This window comes from Schistocerca gregaria, chromosome 10, assembly GCF_023897955.1.
Source record: "Schistocerca gregaria isolate iqSchGreg1 chromosome 10, iqSchGreg1.2, whole genome shotgun sequence".
In the NCBI taxonomy this organism is placed as follows: domain Eukaryota; kingdom Metazoa; phylum Arthropoda; class Insecta; order Orthoptera; family Acrididae; genus Schistocerca; species Schistocerca gregaria.
The window spans coordinates 119,936,559-119,956,711 of NC_064929.1; the positions used below are offsets into that span (position 1 = coordinate 119,936,559).

The following is a 20,153-nucleotide window of genomic DNA, read 5'->3' on the forward strand; positions in this document are numbered from 1 at the left end:
CCCGGCATCATGGTGTGGGGAGCGATCTCCCACACTGGCCGTACACCTCTGGTGATCGTCGAGGGGACACTGAATAGTGCACGGTACATCCAAACCGTCATCGAACCCATCGTTCTACCATTCCTAGACCGGCAAGGGAACTTGCTGTTCCAACAGGACAATGCACGTCCGCATGTATCCCGTGCCACCCAACGTGCTCTAGAAGGTGTAACTCAACTACCCTGGCCAGCAAGATCTCCAGATCTGTCCCCCATTGAGCATGTTTGGGACTGGATGAAGCGTCGTCACGCGGTCTGCACGTCCAGCACAGACGCTGGTCCAACTGAGGCGCCAGGTGTAAATGGCATGGTAAAGCCGTTCCACAGGACTACATCCAGCATCTCTACGATCGTCTCCATGGGAGAATAGCAGCCTGCATTGCTGCGAAAGGTGGATATACACTGTACTAGTGCCGACATTGTGCATGCTCTGTTGCCCGTGTCTATGTGCCTGTGGTTCTGTCAGTGTGATCATGTGATGTATCTGACCCCAGGAATGTGTCAATAAAGTTTCCCCTTCCTGGGACAATGAATTCACGGTGTTCTTATTTCAATTTGCAGGAGTGTATATTACAGGTACCTTCCTACCAACTGTTATGTCCATACGCAGGTGTAGATGTGACTTTCTGTTTTATACTCTCTGATCTTTAGGTGAAAATTTTTAACTTCTAGCACTGAGGGTGGTCACTAAGCGACTGAAAATCGATTTAAATGATGACAATAAAACAACGAAATACGGCCAATGCTGATTTTCCTTCCAATTCTATCCACTATTTGGTCGTGATGCACACAACACGCCAGGGAGTCGCCAGTCAATAAAGTTTCAAGTAGTTCTAAGTTCTAGGGGACTGATGACCTCAGATGTTAAGTCCCATAGTGCTCAGAGCCATTTGAACCATTTGAATGAAGAGACGTAGCAATTTTTGCAACAGGAACAATGAAGATAAACGAGTATGAAACATCGAAACAGGTACGAATTCGGTGCGAATGCGTGGTTTCAGAGTAGCATATACAAATAAAATTTTATGGGGCTTCCAAACGTGTCGAGAGCTTGAGGGGAGCTTCTGGTAGAGACCGATGAAAAATCGATTTTTTGCATAATGTGTACTCCTGAAGTGTATAGATTATGGCTGCAAAAGGTATTTTTGATTGTGAAAGTATTTTAGAATTTACAGCGTGCTGAATGGAGTCGTACGCCGACCAAAATACACTACTGACCATTAAAATTGCTACACCAAGAAGAAATGCAGATGATAAATAGGTATTCATTGGACACTTTATGAGACCCATGAAAATGAACGTTTTGGGTTTTTTAAAATTTAAAATCAGGCCATCGCAGATGAACAAGTTATGCAATTCAATGAATAGAAAGTTAGCATATGTTGCAATATCAGTGCCAGGTGTTTTTTCAACAAAAAGAGTAAATTTGGCAGTAGCTTTTGTACAGAATGGAAGGTCATTAATACAAATAAGAATGAGCAAGGGGCCGAGCACAGAACTTTGCGGCACCCCTGTACTTACTGTTCCCCAACCAGATGAGGCTATTGTGCCACATCTCTGTAATTAAACGATGCCCTCTGCTTTCTGCCAGTTGAGTATGATCGAAGCCTCATGAACATTCTGCCACTTAAAACCCCAGAATACAATTTACCCCTTAATAATGCTCTACTGCATTTATAAGTGGTTTGTACTTTTTTTTCTGAGGGCCACGTTCCAATTACAGTTCTTCATTCTTTGTTCTTTCTTTTCTGCCAGTAAGCTTTCATCTGTTCACTATGTTTCATCTTTCTGTCTTCAGACCGTTTTGAACCAGTCTTTTTAGCTACCCTGTCGTTGAATCCCTCTATTTTCAATACTTCTTCCCGAAAGGCTTCTCTGCTTTTTAAATTTTCTGTTCTTACATTTATTTCTAAATCCTTTTTTACCTTTACCTCGTTGAACCAGCTTGTTGTGGACTTTTTACGCTACAAATATTTGAATATCTTATTAGTTAATCTAATTTCTTGCCTTCGAACTATATGGCCAAAAAACGTGAGTCTTCTTTTTGTCAATAAGTTTCAAATATTTTATATATTTTGCTGTATTTCAGCATTACTTCCTAATTTCCAATCTTCTGCTGCGTTTTGTGGTCCTAATATTCTCCTTACAATTCACCTTTCTAGTACTTCTAATTTAACTAAATTACAGTTTAATGTCAGGCATTCGATGGACTATAGGGGTTGTCGATTCACTGCTGCGCTGCTTTGCCTTATTTTTGCATTTTTGGATAGGCACTTTTTACTATAGCGACTTTTAATTTTGAAATCAACACACCGACATTTCACTGTATTTTTGCATATTTAATTACGACCTAGGTTTCGGCATTTTATGCCATTTTCAAGTGATTGAGTACATGTCATTAACATATATTGAAACCTAGCTCGTAATTAAATAAACAACAATACAATGAAATGGCGATGTGTTCATATAAACATTATTGTATGACTGCTACTCAAAAACATCAAAAACTATTATAGAGCTCTTTCGTGATACCACATGCTTCCCCTGTTTTATGCAACCTTTCCTCTATTGCGGATCTTTCCAAAGCATTTTTTATAATTATCTCCCCTGAATATTTGACTTTGTTTATCCTCTCTACTTGGCTAATATCTATTTTCAGGAATTTTGGTCTATGCCTAACGTTTGTACAAATTTTGTTTTTTTTTCTATGAGATTCTTAAACCAGTTTTGCTGGCTATTACTTCCAGGAGATTTATTTGTGTTATAGCAGATGGCACATTTTCGGAAAATATTGCAAAATCGTCTTAAACTGCAAGACAGTTGATTTCGACCTTCCTCCTTTCTCTTCTTAACCTTATAGGTGAGTTGTTGAGTTCAGTAAGTTTTTCTATTTTCTCCAACACACTATTAAAAAGAACTGGGAATAGGCGGTGACTCTGTTGTACGCCCATTTTTTTCCTTAAGGCTGTGGAATTTCTTTCATAAATTTTATTTTACAGGCGGTATCTGTAACTTTTTCCCGGATTAGGTTTGCAAGCTTAGACTTTATGCCAAATTATCAATTTATTTTATCTATAGTTTCTCTGTCAACAGAATCAAAAAGCTTTTTGAAATCCACAAACATAACAAATTCGTATGAATTGCTGAGTTGAGATTACATATTTGTTCTTAGCACGACCTTCCTAAAACTACCTTGATATTCACCTGACTGACTCTATTGTTGTTTATGTTCTGATTAATAAAATCGTGGAAAATACTTTACATGTTACTGGCAGCAAAGAGATTCCGCTTTAGTTGTTTACATCCTGTTGGTTACCTTTTCTGTGGAATGACTGTATCAAGGCAAAATTCCATTCCTCTGGGATTTTTTCGGTTTTCCATATTTCTTAAAAGGAGTAAATTAAGCTCATTTGCTATATTTGGCCAGGACCACTTCAAAAGTTCAGCTCTAACAGAATCTCTTCTACTAGCTATTTTGTTTTTGAGGGTTTTAATTACTCCTACAATTTCTTCCCTAGTGGTGGTAAATCTTCTTCCAAAATTTTTTTATATCTATGAATTCCAATTTATGGCTATGTTCAGGACACCTTAGAAGCTGATTCCAATATCTTACTAGTATTTGAAAATTTTTGGTGTTGGTTAACCAAACTTTTGCCATTTTCATTTTATATTTGCTTTTTACCCACCTCGTTTAAAGATAACACTAATTTTTATAGAGTTAAAACAATATATTTAATAATATTCGATTTTTCAACTCCTAGCAACGCGTAAATTATTAATCCTACAGAAAATGTGAATAAGACCACTTTTGTACGAAATTTAATTTCTAGAAGCCGAAGTTTTGGATTTGTTCGAGATAATCATGCAACAGTGACCTTTAAACGCGCCTCCTCCCTAACGATCACACCCCACGGGTCACGATTTTTAGTACGGCGTTCATAATGTTCCCTACTAGCAATGTGTAAAAGTTTACGACCACACGATTCTTTCCCCTAATCCATCTTACCTCGTCTTTGTTGGCCGGACTAAAAGTCTGGTGCCTTTGTCCAGGAAACGTATTTCAGCCTCTCTTCACAGACACCCCTCCAGCGTGGTTGCACTAAATGTGTGAATATTTGCTGTACCTTTTGTGGCTGTGACCATTTCAGATGTGCGCCATGTGAGAGTGAGTAGAGCAGCTGTTGCAGATAGAAGCCGTATAACTTTCGATGACGTCACTCTGCCCTCAGATGTGCATTTCTTGCCGCCTGGAACCCTCCGGAGGACTCCAGAGCTGCAAGTGCTGGATGTGTCCTGGAACCAGCTGCGTACCCTGCCAAGGGAGTTGCTATGGTGGTCTCCAGCGCTGGAAGAGCTCCGCGCCGCTGGAAACCGCATTTCCAGTGTGCACCCGGAGACACTTTCTGGGAATCCCAGGCTCAGGTACAGTACAAAACGACCGCTCCAGGCCAGGCCATTACCACATCTACATCCACATGTATACCTACATATACATCTACATCCACATGTATACCTACATATACATCTACATCCACATGTATACCTACTTATAGATCTACATTCACATGTATACCTACATGTACATCTACATCCACATGTATACCTACTTATACATCTACATCCACATGTATACCTGCATATACATCTACATCCACATGTATACCTACTTATACATCTACATTCACATGTATACCTACATATACAGTCACATCCACATCAGCTTAGAAAGCAGTGGTAAGTCACCAGAGTCATAAACAGGAGGACGGTGTTTCAAATCCCAAACCAGCCACCCAGATTCAGCTTTACCATGATTTCTCTAGGTCGCTGAAGGCACATGTCAGCATGGCCTCTTTGAAAGGGTGTGGCCGCTCCGATTCGCTGTCATTTCCTAATCCGAGCTACCATCAATGAAATATTGACCCTAACCTTCATTCTACATCTACATAAATGTAGGTGTATGGACGACATAGTAATAAACATACCTGGCGTGGAGAAACAACTGAAAGATCTGAAAGCAAGTAAATCACCAGGTCTGGATAAATCCGACTTCACAAAGAGTACTCTATGGCATCTGCCCCTTACCTAGCTAACATTTATCGCGAATCTCTCACCCAGCACCAAGACCTACGCGGTTGGAAAAAAGCGCAGGTGACTCCAGTAAATGTGAAAGGTAAAAGAGAGGATGTGCAAAATTACAGACCAATACACCTAACGTTTGTTTGCTACAGAATCCTTGACCATATTTTCAGTTCGAATACAATAAACATATTGAATTCCAGATGGAAGATGCCACGAAGTCATTTTCAGTCAGGTGTCCAGATACTTTTGATCACATAGTCTATTTTGTTACGGTCCCAAACCCATCTGCACTAGTTCTCCGAAAGGACAAGAGTGCATCACCGAGTTTTTTGTATTTTCTTGCAAAAAGAATGGACACTGGTGTTCAGTAAAAAATCAGAACACCTTGAACGGCTACAGATATGACTTTCATGTTCACCGTACATGTAAATTAGTATCTTCAGCAGAAATGATTAGCGTTTCAGTCGCACTAGTTCAGTATGTGACCTGTTGCATAGTGGGCCCTGATAAAATGTTCCATGCGTGATGGCATCGATGTGCATAAAGCGCCAGTGGCGTACTCTGATATAGCCAGCCATGCTTCATTCATTGGTTCCAAAGTTGAACTGTGATGGTTGACATTGGGTCACAGTGCTTCACTTGTCGTTTCACCATATCCCACAAGTTTTCGACTGACGACAGGTCTGGTGATCTGGCGAGCCAGAGCAAAAGGATGACATCCTGGGACACCAAGAAGGCACTTGTTCATGCAGCAACATGTGGTAGTGCAGAAAAATGGCGTCTGTGCTGTCGTGCGGAAAGGATGTGGCTACGACCTGCAGGGTGACATTCACAGAGTTCACAGTGGTCACAGTGCACTGCACATGCACCGACTGTGGGTTGGGTTGGGTTGTTTGGGGAAGGAGACCAAACAGCGAGGTCATCGGTCTCATCGGACTAGGGAAGGATGGAGAAGGAAGTCGGCCGTGCACTTTCAAAAGAACCATCCCGGCCATTGCATGGAGCGGTTTAGGGAAGTCACGGAAAACCAAAATCAGGAGGGCCGGACGCGGAATTGAACCGTCGTCCTCCCGAATGCAAGTTCAGAGTGCTAGCACCAACTGTGGAAATTTTGGAAATTTGTGGTAAGTTCCGAGGGGACCAAACTGCTGAGGTCATTGGTCCCTAGTCTTACACACCCCTTAATATAACTTAAACTAACTTACGCTAAGGACAACACACCTACCCATGACCGAGGGAGGACTTGAACCTCCGACGGGGATAGCCACGCGAATCGTGGCAAGGCGCCTAAGACTGTGGCACACCAACTGTGGTTTGTGGTCGTATCCAATAGCACTCCACACCATAAGGTCTCGACTTGGCACTGTATGTCTTGTGCGAATGCAGTCACAGTGATGCCGCTACCCCAGTCTGGTGAACCAAAATGTGGCCATCACTTTCACACACACAGAACATGGGGTCATCTGAAAACACTACCTGATCCCATTTGTGTCCCCAGTGTTGTCGTGACACACACCACTGCCGTCTGGCATGTTTCTGCACATCTGTCGAAAGTAGGCGGAGTATTGATGACGTACACCTCTCCTATGCCGTAATAAACGGCAGCGGTCTGTCGCCCCTGATGGTGTACGATGTGGTGCATTGTTTAACTGTTAGGATGAGGTGTCGATCGTCGCATGGGGTGATCCGGGTGATGTGACTTGCGCATCTCATAGCGTTGTAGCCATCTGTGAACCATTCTGCCGGCCGCGGTGGTCTCGAGGTTCTAGGCGCACAGTACGGAACCGTGCGACTGCTATGGTCGCAGGTTCGAATCCTGCCTCGGGCATGGATGTGAGTGATGTCCTTAGGTTAGTTAGGTTTAATTACTTCTAATTTCTAGGGGACTGATAACCTAAGCAGTTGAGTCCCATAGTGCTCAGAGCCATTTGAACCATTTTTCAACCATTCTGCTCACACCCGTTGCACTGGCGAAAGGCTTCGTCCCACATGAGGAGCAGTTTACCAGACAGATGCATGAAGTTTTCTTATGCAAATGAACCGCCCATATTCAAACTCACTGATTTGACATTACAAAAATGGTTCAAATGGCTCTGAGCACTATGCGACTTAACTTCCGAGGTCATCAGTCGCCTAGAACTTAGAAATAATTAAACCTAACTAACCTAAGGACATCACACACATCCATGCCCGAGACAGGATTCGAACCTGCGTCCGTACCGGTCGCTCGGTTCCAGACTGTAGTGCCTAGAATCGCACGGACATTCCTTCCAGCTTTGACACTACACTTCGTGCTTACATCTGGAAGGCATCCAGATGTCTGCCCAAGTTACACTGATCCATTACCTTCGCTTTATGGTGACAAGAAGAACCGCAGGCACATTTTACCGGTGGGTAATATTGAGCCGTCATATCGAAGTTGACCTTCAACGCGCTGGTCTGTATCCTGTGAATATGAAAGTCCTATAACAAGTTATTCTGGTGTTCTGTTTTTTCTGTACATGAGTGTATATGATGCAGGTTACAGGTGATATTATGTCTCCTCGCCATTTTAACATACGCCATGACCATAGCACTGTCGAAAATAGCATACTATGGTTAGGACTGAAACTACTTAATTAAATTTTGACTTTCCTGCGAAATTTTACTTGACACTGGCAAATAAATTTCTCAAACCTCTTGTGATAGTTGTTATTGTTGTTGTGGTCTTCAGTCCTAAGACTGCTTTGATGCAACTCTCCATGCTACTCTATCCTGTGCAAGCTTCTTCATCTCCCAGTACTTACTGCAGTCTACATCCTTCTGAATCTGTTTAGTGTATTCACATCTTGGTCTCCCTCTACGATTTTTACCCTCCTCGCTGCCAACCAGTACTAAATTGGTCATCCTTCGATGCCTCAGAACATGTCCTACCAACCGATCCCTTCTTCTAGTCAAGTTGTGCCACAAACTCCTCTTCTCCCCGATTCTATTCAATAGCTCATCATTAGTTGTGTGATCTACCCATCTAATCTTCAGCATTATTCTGTAGCACCACATTTCGAAAGCTTCTATTCTCTTCTAGTCTAAACTGTTTATCGTACATGTTTCACTTCCACACATGCCTACACTGCATGTAAATACTTTCAGAAACGACTTCCCAATACTTAAATCTATACTCGATGTTAACAAATTTCTCTTCTTCAGAAACGCTTTCCTTGCCATTGCCAGTTTGCATTTTATATCCTCTCTATTTCAACCATCATTAGTTATTTTGCTCCCCAAATAGCCAAACTCGGCAAGGTAATCGATCGTAAACTCACTGTGGGCTAGGTGTGGTGGAAACATGGCTGCTGTGTTTTGAGACATGTCTGTTGGACAGCCACAGACCTAACTAGCCGATGTCCCAGTGGCCTTCTCTAAGTGCTGGCAGTGAGGTTGCCTGATATGCCCTCCGTCGTCAAGCCACGAGTGGCCTAACGGGACCATCCGACCGCCGTGCCATCCTCAGTGGAGGATGAGGATAGGAGGAGCGTGGGGTCAGCAGACCGCTCTCCCGGTCGTTAAGATGGTATTCTTGACCGAAGCCGCCACTATTCGGTCGAGTAGCTCCTCAATTGGCGTCACGAGGCTGAGTGCACCCCGAAACAGCGCATGACGACCTGGAAGGTCACCCATCCAGGTGTCGACCACGCCCGACAGCGCTTAACTTCGGTGATCTCATGGGAACCGTTGTAGCCACTGTGGCATGGCCTGATTTGACTTTTTATAATTAGCACACTACTGCATACATTAGTATGACAGCGTCACAGAGCACTATGTTGGATGTTTTGATATCCTGGCAGTTTATGTTGAGGCAAACAGTCCTGTGTTTTACAGTTACATCATATGATTAGGCGCACAGCCAGTACCATAACTAGGATTCTTTTGAATTTCCCACCATTTTTTGGATTTCCCACCTCTTCTTAACTGTCTCGCCATTTTATTCAAAGGGCAAATGGACATTGTACAAATGTGGCAGCAAAACGTGACATCACAAGTCGAGGGCACGAGCAGGGAGAGATTGGGGAGGGAGAGGAGGGGGCAGAGTGATCGTTGGCAAGTGCCTTCTAGCGAAGCTGGCGGTGGCTCTCTACTCCTCACTTACACACTGAAACGCCAAAGAAACTGGTACAGCCATGTGTATTCAAACACAGACCTATGTAAACAGCCAGGATACGCCGTAGCCGACGTCAACGCCTGTACGAGGAGCGTTTCAAAAGTCCATGCAAAGTCCGAGAGATGGCACCACCGGCGCGTGTCGAGGTCATGGTTACTTAGTAGCATCTTTGTAAAGAACGCACACCAAGTTTCAGCCATATTGGTCTATTTCTTTATGTTTGGCGTTCGTGTGAATCAAGGAACCCGAGTGATGATCAAAAAAATTGACGAAGAAGAATTTCGTGTGGGGACTAAACATTACTACACTCCTGGAAATTGAAATAAGAACACCGTGAATTCATTGTCCCAGGAAGGGGAAACTTTATTGACACATTCCTGGGGTCAGATACATCACATGATCACACTGACAGAACCACAGGCACATAGTCACAGGCAACAGAGCATGCACAATGTCGGCACTAGTATAGTGTATATCCACCTTTCGCAGCAATGCAGGCTGCTATTCTCCCATGGAGACGATCGTAGAGATGCTGGATGTAGTCCTATGGAACGGCTTGCCATGCCATTTCCACCTGGCGCCTCAGTTGGACCAGCGTTCGTGCTGGACGTGCACACCGCGTGAGACGACGCTTCATCCAGTCCCAAACATGCTCAATGGGGGACAGATCCGGAGATCTTGCTGGCCAGGATAGTTGACTTACACCTTCTAGAGCACGTTGGGTGGCACGAGATACATGCGGACGTGCATTGTCCTGTTGGAACAGCAAGTTCCCTTGCCGGTCTAGGAATGGTAGAACGATGGGTTCGATGACGGTTTGGATGTACCGTGCACTATTCAGTGTTCCCTCGACGATCACCAGAGGTGTACGGCCAGTGTAGGAGATCGCTCCCCACACCATGATGCCGGGGGTTGGCCCTGTGTGCCTCGGTCGTATGCAGTCCTGATTGTGGCGCTCACCTGCACGGTGCCAAACACGCATACGACCATCATTGGCAGCAAGGCAGAAGCGACTCTCATCGCTGAAGACGACACGTCTCCATTCGTCCCTCCATTCACGCTTGTCGCGACACCACTGGAGGCGGGCTGCACGATGTTGGGGCGTGAGCGGGAGACGGCCTAACGGTGTGCGGGACCGTAGCCCAGCTTCATGGAGACGGTTGCGAATGGTCCTCGCCGATACCCCAGGAGCAACAGTGTCCCTAATTTGCTGGGAAGTGGCGGTGCGGTCCCTTACGGCACTGCGTAGGATCCTACGGTCTTGGCGTGCATCCGTGCGTCGCTGCGGTCCGGTCCCAGGTCGACGGGCACGTGCACCTTCCGCCGACCACTGGCGACAAAATCGATGTACTGTGGAGACCTCACGCCCCACGTGTTGAGCAATTCGGCGGTACGTCCACCCGGCCTCCCGCATGCCCACTATACGCCCTCGCTCAAAGTCCGTCAACTGCACATACGGTTCACGTCCACGCTGTCGCGGCATGCTGCCAGTGTTAAAGACTGCGATGGAGCTCCGTATGCCACGGCAAACTGGCTGACACTGACGGCGGCGGTGCACAAATGCTGCGCAGCTAGCGCCATTCGACGGCCAACACCGCCGTTCCTGGTGTGTCCGCTGTGCCGTGCGTGTGATCATTGGTTGTACAGCCCTCTCGCAGTGTCCGGAGCAAGTATGGTGGGTCTGACACACCGGTGTCAATGTGTTCTTTTTTCCATTTCCAGGAGTGTATATGAAAGCCATAACGCCTCAGGAGAGCACAGAGAAGCTTGATAAACATTACGGTGACTCTGCACCTTCGATCATAACAGTTTATAACTGGTTTCAAAATTTTCGGAGTTCTGGACGCCCTGTTGAGGTTACGACTCCAGAAATCATTGATAAAATCCATTGTATGGTAATGGATGATAGAGGAGTTGATGTGCTTGTGATTGCTAGTGCTGTGGGTATCTCGAATGAACGGGTACATAATATTTTGCATAAACATTTGGACATGAGGAATCTATCCGCAAGATGGGTTTCACGATTGCTCACGCTTAACCAAAAACGGAATCGTGTAATGTGTTGCAAGGATGGTATGCAGCTGTTTAGGAAAAATCTGCAGGACTTTAAGCGTCGTTTTGTCATTGTGGATGAAACATGGATACATTACTCTACTCCTGAGACCGAACAACAATCTAAACAATGGGTTAAAGACCATTCCTTCGGCTGAAAAGGTTATAGCGACTGTTGTTTGGTATTCGCAAGGGATAATCCTCATCGACTATCTGGAAAAAGGGTGCATATTATTCATCGTTACTGGACCGTTTGAAAACCGAGCTGTAAGAAAAACGCCAGCGATTGGATCTCAAAAAAGACCTTTTCCATCACGACAATGCACCAGCACACACCTGAGCAGTTGTGGTCACAACACTAATGGAAATAGAATTCCAACTCGTTTCATATCGCCCCTGTTCTCCAGAATTGGCTCCTTCAGACAACTATTTGTTCCCTAATTTGAAGAAATAGCTGGGGGGGGGGGGGGGAGACAAAGATTTTGTTGAAACAAAGAGGTGTTTGCAGCAACTAATAGCTATTTTGCAGACTTGGACAATTCATATTAGAGGGAAGGGATAAACAAATTAGAACAGCGTTGGACGAAGTGTATAAGCTTAAAAGGAGACTATGTCGAAATACAAAAAAGATTTATGCCAAACACGTAAGTAGTTTTTATTTTTTTCACGGACTTTTCAAACGCCGTCGTATAAGACAAGTGTCTGGCGCAGTTGTTAGGTCGTTTACTGCTCCTACAATCGCAGGTTATCAAGATTTAAGTGAGCGATGGGACACAGCATCTCCGAGGCATCTATGAAGTGTGGATTTTCCCATGTGACCATTTCACGAGTGTACTATGGACATCAGGAATCTGCTAAACCATGAAATCTCCCACATCGCTCGGCCTGGTAAAAGATCCTGCAACAACGGAACAACGACGACTGAAGAGAATCATCCAGCGTGACATAAGTCCAACCGTTCTCCAAATCGCTACTGATTTCAATGCTGGGCCATCAACAAGTGTCAGCGTGCGAACCATTCAACGGACCATGATCGATATGTGCTTTCAGAACCGAAGGCCCACTCGTGTACCATTGATGACTGAATGACACAAAGCTTCAAGCGTCGTCTGGGCCAATCAACACCGACATTGGACTGTTGATGAGTGGAAACATGTTGACTGATCTGACGAGTCACGTTTCAAGTTGTACCGAGCGTATAGGCGTGTAGGGTATGGAGACGACCTCATGAATCCATGGACGGTGCATGTCAGCAGGGGACTGTTCAAGCTGGAGGAGGGTCTGTAATGGTGTGAGGCATGACCGGTTGGAGTGATATGGGTCCCCTGACACATCTAGATTCGACTTTGACAGGTGACACGTACGTCTCATCACTTGCATACATTCATGTCCATTGTGAATTGCGACGGACCTGGGCAGTTTCAGCAGGACTGTGCGTCACCCCCCCCCCCCCCCCCCCCAAGTCCTGAATTGCTAGAGACTGACTCCAGGAACACTCTTCTGAGTTTAAACACTTCCGCCGGCCACCAAACATCCCAGACATGAACATTATTGTTGAGTGTCAGGTTACCTTCCATTCAGAAGGCTGTTGCACTCAGCGACTGTTATATTGACTTGTAAATAATAGATTTCAGCGTTGAGTCGTCCTTTTTAAATTTTATTGGCAGATCAAGATTTCAACTAGCAACCATCCGTTCTCAATGCACCATCATTTTTTATCAATGCGTGTAATGCCTGTTGGTTGGGCTTCATCCACAGTTCATTGTTCAAAAATGATAGTGCATTGATAATGTCTGGTTTCTAGCTGAAATCTAGATGTGCCAATAAAATTTAAAAAGGACCACTCATAGCTGAAATCTGTTGTTTACGAATTACTGAGTGTATCAGGGATGCCTTGGAACGTGCTGTTCAGAAGAGATCTGCACCCCCTCGTACTGTTACGGATTTATAGACGGTCCTGCAGGATTCACGGTGTCAGTTCCCTACAGCACTACTTCAGACATTAGTAGGGTCCATGCCATGTCGTGTTGCGGCACTTCTAGGAGCTCACGGTGACCCTGCACGATATTAGGCAGGGGTACCAGTCTATTTGGCCCTTTAGTGTAAAAGAAATGGTAAAGGAAAACTTTAAAAATATTCCTAACTATGTTAAAAATGTTCATTCTGTCGTGATATGAGAGTGATTTTGTACAAAGTGCTTCATGTTCTTGAGCTCTAAGATTAGTACAACAAAGTGTACGCACCATCGAAGATCGTTGCCGAGTACATCAAAGGCACACTCGACTGAAATATCCAAATACGTCGGCGGTAGCAGAGCACTGTTTGTCCGAGAAACACGAGATGAATTATGAGCGTACCAAGATCCTCGTTCAGACCTCTAAATATTGGGACAGCGCTATAAGGGAGGTTCAAATGGCTCTGAACACTATGGGACTTAACAACTGAGGTCATCAGTCATCTAGAACTTAGAACTACTTAAACCTAACCAACCTAAGGACATCAAACACATCCATGCCCGAGGCAGGATTCGAGCCTGCGACCGTAGCATTCGCGCGGATGCATATTGAAGCGCCTAGAACCGCTCGTCCACTCCGGCGGCTATAATGGACGCTATCGAAATTCACACCAGGGAAGATCTTATCAACCGACATTGCGGCGACAATCTCAGCAAGGCTTGGGACCCGGCATTGAACGTAATTAAGAAGACTGTCAGCAAGAAGTACGAACTGGCGCCCAGGGCAAGCACATCGACGCTACGACAGATTCTGACGCCCATTGCTTCGCAACCGCCTGCGCGCGGGTGCGGACGGCGAAGAGAGCGGCCCGCGGGGGGAGGGGATTTAAGATGGCCGCCCGCCCTCAGGAGCTCAGTTCGTGAGCGCACCTGACGATGGCGACATGTCTGATCGCCGAAATGTTGTGCCCGTTGGACACTGTGGACCGAAAGTATACCCGTGGACTGTTCGAGTAACTATGTTATACTTTGGCCACCCATTTCCGAAATGTTTTGTCAGTTTTGGATGAATGTACATTGGCACCAAACCGTGCAAAACAATGAGTGATACAGTTTCAGAGTACGAGTAATGCTTCGCTAGCAATGCCATATGTGTATCAGGCAGAGCAGTTTTGAATTTTGCTCTTTCACGTATATGACCGTACAGTGAATAACTGCCGTTCTCCTTCCACTTCACAGGCTCCTCGACCTGTCACACAACCTGATGGAAGAGCCTCCTGCTGACTCCACACTCAGCCACAACACGGCGCTGCGATCGCTGGACCTGTCCCACAACCAGCTGACACATCTCTGCCGGCGCCTGTTGGAACCTGCGTGGAATTCTTTACAGGTACATTCCTTGGCTTTTCACGAAATACAGGGTGTTACAAAAAGGTACGGCCAAACTTTCAGGAAACATTCCTCACACACAAAGAAAGAAAATATGTTATGTGGACATGTGTCCGGAAATGCTTACTTTCCATGTTAGAGCTCATTTTATTACTTCTCTTCAAATCACATTAATCATGGAATGGAAACACACTGAAACAGAACGTACCAGCGTGACTTCATACACTTTGTTACTGGAAATGTTCAAAATGTCCTCTGTTAGCGAGGATACATGCTCCCACCCTCCATCACATGGAATCCCTGATGCGCTGATGCAGCCCTCGACAATGGCATATTGTATCACAGCCATCCACAATACGAGCACGAAGAGTCTCTACATTTCGTACCGGGGTTGGGTAGACAAGAGCTTTCAAATGCCCCCATAAATGAAATTCAAGGGGGTTGGTCCGCCTCTACCAATCCATGGGTCACCGAATCTGTTGTTGAGAAGCGTACAAACTCTTCGACTGAAATCTGCAGGAGCTCCATCGTGCATGAACCACATGTTGTGTCGTACTTGTAAAGGCACATGTTCTAGCAGCACAGGTAGAGTATCCCGTATGAAATCATGATAACGTGCTCCATTCAGCGTAGGTGGAAGAACATGGGGCCCAATCGAGACATCACCAACAATGCCTGCCCAAACAGAAAATCTGTGTCGATGACTTGATTGCACAATTGCGTGCGGATTCTCGTCACCCCACACATGTTGATTGTGAAAATTTACAATTTGATGAAGTCGGAATGAAGCCTCATCCGTAAAGTGAACATTTGTGCCGAAATGAGGATTGTCACATTGGCGGATGAACCATTCGCAGAAGTGTACCCGTGGAGGCCAATCAGCTGCTGATAGTGCCTGCACACGCTGCACATGGTACGAAAACAACTGGTTCTCCCGTAGCACTCTCCATACAGTGACGTGGTCAACGTTTCCTCGCACAGCAACAACTTCTCTGACGCTGACATTAGGGTTATCGTCAACTGCACGAAGAATTGGCCCGTCTATTGCAGGTGTCCTCGTCGTTCTAGGTCTTCCCCAGTCGCGAGTCATAGGCTGGGATGTTCCGTGCTCCCTAAGACGCCGATCAATTGCTTCGGACGTCTTCCTGTCGGGACACCTTCGTTCTGGAAATCTGTCTCGATACCAACGTACCGCGCCACGGCTATTGCCCCGTGCTAATCCATACATCAAACGGGTATCTGCCAACTCCGCATTTGTAAACATTGCACTGACTGCAAAACCACGTTCGTGATGAACACTAACCTGTTGATGCTACGTACTGATGTGCTTGATGCTAGTACTGTAGAGCAATGAGTCGCATGTCAACACAATCACCGAAGTCAACATTACCTTCCTTCAATTGGGCCAACTGGCGGTGAACCGAGGAAGTACAGTTCATACTGACGAAACTAAAATGAGCTCTAACATGGAAATTAAGCATTTCCGGACACATGTCCACATAACATCTTTTCTTTATGTGTGTGTGAGGAATGTTTCCAGAAAGTTTGCACGTACCTTTTTGTAACACTGTGTATACTTCCTAGAGTGCGTTTCTGGCTGGAGAAGACACTCAAATGTGCAGTGGTTCCTATGAGGATTACTGCGCATGAACATCCCCTCGCCGTCACTAATGGGCGAGTCCACCCGTCTGTTCCAAAGGGGAGGCCGCCTTAGCTATCAGGCACCTGTTGGCTGACCTGCGCTCTTCCAGAGTTCTCACTGATCTCTCTTTGCTTTGACGCTAACAGCACTGAAGGTGGCGCGAAAGTCGCATATAAACTTACGTCAGAAGAGGAAGCAAAAAACCCATTAATCACTGTGCGTGAGAGAGTAGTAGAAACCGCTAGCTATTCCAGTCGCTCAGTAAAGAGAGTAAAGCACAGAGGGAACATAATTGCAAGTAATTCCCAAGGCTTCTACAGGAAAGATACGGATGGAGAAGAAGGAAGTTTTATACACTACTGGCCATTAAAATCGCCACACCAAGAAGATGACGTGCTACAGACGCGAAATTTAACCGACAGGAAAATGCTGTGATATGCAAATGATTAGATTTTCATAGCATTCACACAAGGTTGGCGCCGGTGGCGACACCTACAACGCGCTGACATCAGGAAAGTTTCCAACCGATTTCTCATACACAAGCAGCAGTTGACCGGCGTTGCCTGGTGGAACGTTGTTGTGATGCCTCGTGTAAGGAGGAGAGATGCGTACCATAGGGTTTCCGACTTTGATAAAGGTCGGATTGTAGCCTGTCGCGATTGCGGTTTATCGTATCGCGATGTTGCTGCTCATCCAATGACTGTTAGCAGAATATGAAATCGGTGGGTTCAGGAGGGTAATACGGAACCGCCGTGCTGGATCCCAACGGCCTCGTATCACTAGCAGTCGAGATGACAGGCATCTTATCCCCATGGCCGTAACGGATGGTGCAGCCACGTCGCGATCCCGGAGTCAACAGATGGGGACGTTTGCAAGACAACAACCATCTGCACGAACAGTTCGACGACCCTTGCACCAGCATGGACTATCAGCTCGGAGACCGTGGCTGTGGTTATCCTTGACGCTGCAGCACAGACAGGAGCGCCCGCGACGATGTATTCAAAGACGAACCTGGGTGCACGAATGGCAAAACATCATTTTTTCGGATGAATCCAGGTTCTGTTTACAGTATCACGATGGTCACATCGGTGTTTGGCGACATCGCGGTGAGCGCACATTGGAAGCGTGTATTCGTCATCGCCATAGTGGCGTATCACCCTGCGTGATGGTATGGGGTGCCATCGGTTACACGTCTCGGTCACCTCTGGTTTTCATTGAGGGCACGTTGTACAGTGAACGTTACATTTCAAATGTTTTACGACCCGTGACTCTACCCTTCATTCGTTCCCTGCGAAAGCCTACATTTCAGAAGGATAATGGACGACCGCATGTTGCAAGTCGTGTACGGGCCTTTCTGGATGCAGAAAATGTTCGACTTGTGCCGTGGCCAGCACATTCTCCAGATCTCTCACCAATTGAAAACGTCTGGTCAATGGTGGCCGAGCAACTCGCTCGTCACAATACGCGAGTCACTACTCTTGATGAACTGTGGTATCGTGTTGAAGCTGCATGGGCAGCTGTACCTGTACACGCCATCCAAGCTCTGTTTGACTCAATGCCCAGGCGTATTAAGGCCGCTATTACGGCCAGAGGTGGTTATTTCTCAGGACGTATGCAACCAAATTGCTTGAAAATGTAATCACATGTAAGTTCTAGTATAATATATTTGTCCAATGAATACCTGTTTACCATCTGCATTTCTTCTTGGTGTAGCAATTTAAATGGGCAGTAGTGTATTTAGGTAATATTGTCGAACATATTTTCAGTATCCTGATCATTAATTTCCATGCAATCCCTACTCTTCATTTTATATTGCTTCGTACACCAACTTATTAGCATAACGCGTGACTGAGATGTTCTTTTCATAATTCGGATTAGTACTTACAAAATGCATATCTAATTCTGCATGTTGCGAGCGGTCAAGCTAGGAATTAAAATCACTGCTCAATTCGGTTTACGAGAAGCCATATTTTTCTGTTTATTCGGCACAGCAGCCCAGCAGAAAGAGACGGCGGAGAGGCGTGAGCAATTACTCTTCGCCACCGCCATAAATGTTTCGAGGGTGTTCACTTCAGGTTGTCTTGATGATCACGTGCTGGTAATCCTTCGACATCTTCTTGACGAATTTTCCATCAACACAATCCTCTTCAAGATGACACAGCTGCAGATACACGTCCGTGATTTCAGGCATCATAAGGAACCTGGATAGGCCCCTTAAAGCCTCCGATCTTACTCCCATAGTAAGCTCTCTCCAACTATTTTGAGCAGCAGGTGAAATGCACCAATCCTGTTTAGTGTTCCGTGCCTGCACCGGTAAAAGCAGAACCCTTCCAAGATCATATTGTTGTCCATCTCCCTGTCCTTCCGTCAGAGTATTAAACACCCTTTTTCTCAGGTACGTTTACATGCATCATGTAGAAATTTGTGTCGTAAGGTAAACTAAGGTGTACAGTCACTTTGTGATTGAACAGATTTGAAGCCTTAAGTCAATGCAATCAAAAGATACGGCCATTTATGTCACATGCGTAGATACGCAGAACCTACACATCAAATTTACAGAGTACCTCTCTGTGACCTAGAATCATGAAATATGGCAAGAAGCAAGACGTCACAGTAAAACTAAAGGAAACAAATACGAACATTGTTAATTTGTAATTATAACACACAAATTTTTTTTGGTGATTTGTCAACCGACTGCCTCTCCATCCGTCGATATCATATTTAGAAACTCACAAAGTCACTCATTACACTCTGCAGTGTAATTCCATTTGATGTAGAATGCAGAAATTCGGCAAGAAACGAAATTTAGCAGTGAAAGTAAAGGAATACATCCGAAAAGGATTAACCTGTAATTATACCACGAGAAAAAAATATTTCTTTTCTCATTTATTGTTGGACTGTCTGGGCATCTATCAGTTACTACGCCTCTTTTGTCAGAAACGGGTAGACACATCAAGTTAGAATTTACGTCACATACTGAAGCCCGTTACCTTGATGCTGTAAAAGACTTAAGTTTCTAAGTAAATGCAATCAAAAGGTACCGCAATTTATTCACATATTTTAATAATTGCAGACTCGCTCGTCAAAACTTACAAGGTATTTCCCGTTGACCTACAATAATGAAATTTATCAGGAAGCGAAGTTTGACGGTACAACTGAAGGAGAAATAAGAATACTTTAATTAGTACTGATATCTCACAAAACATTCCTTCTTGAATTTCTTACCCGACTTCAGAATTAAAACTGAAGCGTTCTCAAATGTCTTGGAATTTAAATCGAACTACACTCCTGGAAATGGAAAAAAGAACACATTGACACCGGTGTGTCAGACCCACCATACTTGCTCCGGACACTGCGAGAGGGCTGTACAAGCAATGATCACACGCACGGCACAGCGGACACACCAGGAACCGCGGTGTTGGCCGTCGAATGGCGCTAGCTGCGCAGCATTTGTACACCGCCGCCGTCAGTGTCAGCCAGTTTGCCGTGGCATACGGAGCTCCATCGCAGTCTTTAACACTGGTAGCATGCCGCGAAAGCGTGGACGTGAACCGTATGTGCAGTTGACGGACTTTGAGCGAGGGCGTATAGTGGGCATGCGGGAGGCCGGGTGGACGTACCGCCGAATTGCTCAACACGTGGGGCGTGAGGTCTCCACAGTACATCGATGTTGTCGCCAGTGGTCGGCGGAAGGTGCACGTGCTCGTCGACCTGGGACCGGACTGGAGCGACGCACGGATGCACACCAAGACCGTAGGATCCTACACAGTGCAGTGGGGGACCGCACCGCCACTTCCCAGAAAATTAGGGACACTGTTGCTCCTGGGGTATCGGCGAGGACCATTCGCAACCGTCTCCATG

General features: G+C 45.5%; 1 protein-coding gene across 1 annotated transcript in view; it reads left to right on the top strand.

The window, feature by feature from the left end:
• The window catches only part of LOC126293403 (leucine-rich repeat-containing G-protein coupled receptor 4-like), an 89,160-nt gene that overhangs the window by 61,134 nt on the left and 7,873 nt on the right, over positions 1-20,153 (top strand). Inside the window, exons 5-6 of the mRNA XM_049986615.1 lie at positions 4,268-4,460; positions 14,501-14,651. Coding sequence (XP_049842572.1) covers positions 4,268-4,460; positions 14,501-14,651 — 344 coding nt within the window. The remainder of the gene's footprint in view (positions 1-4,267; positions 4,461-14,500; positions 14,652-20,153) is intronic.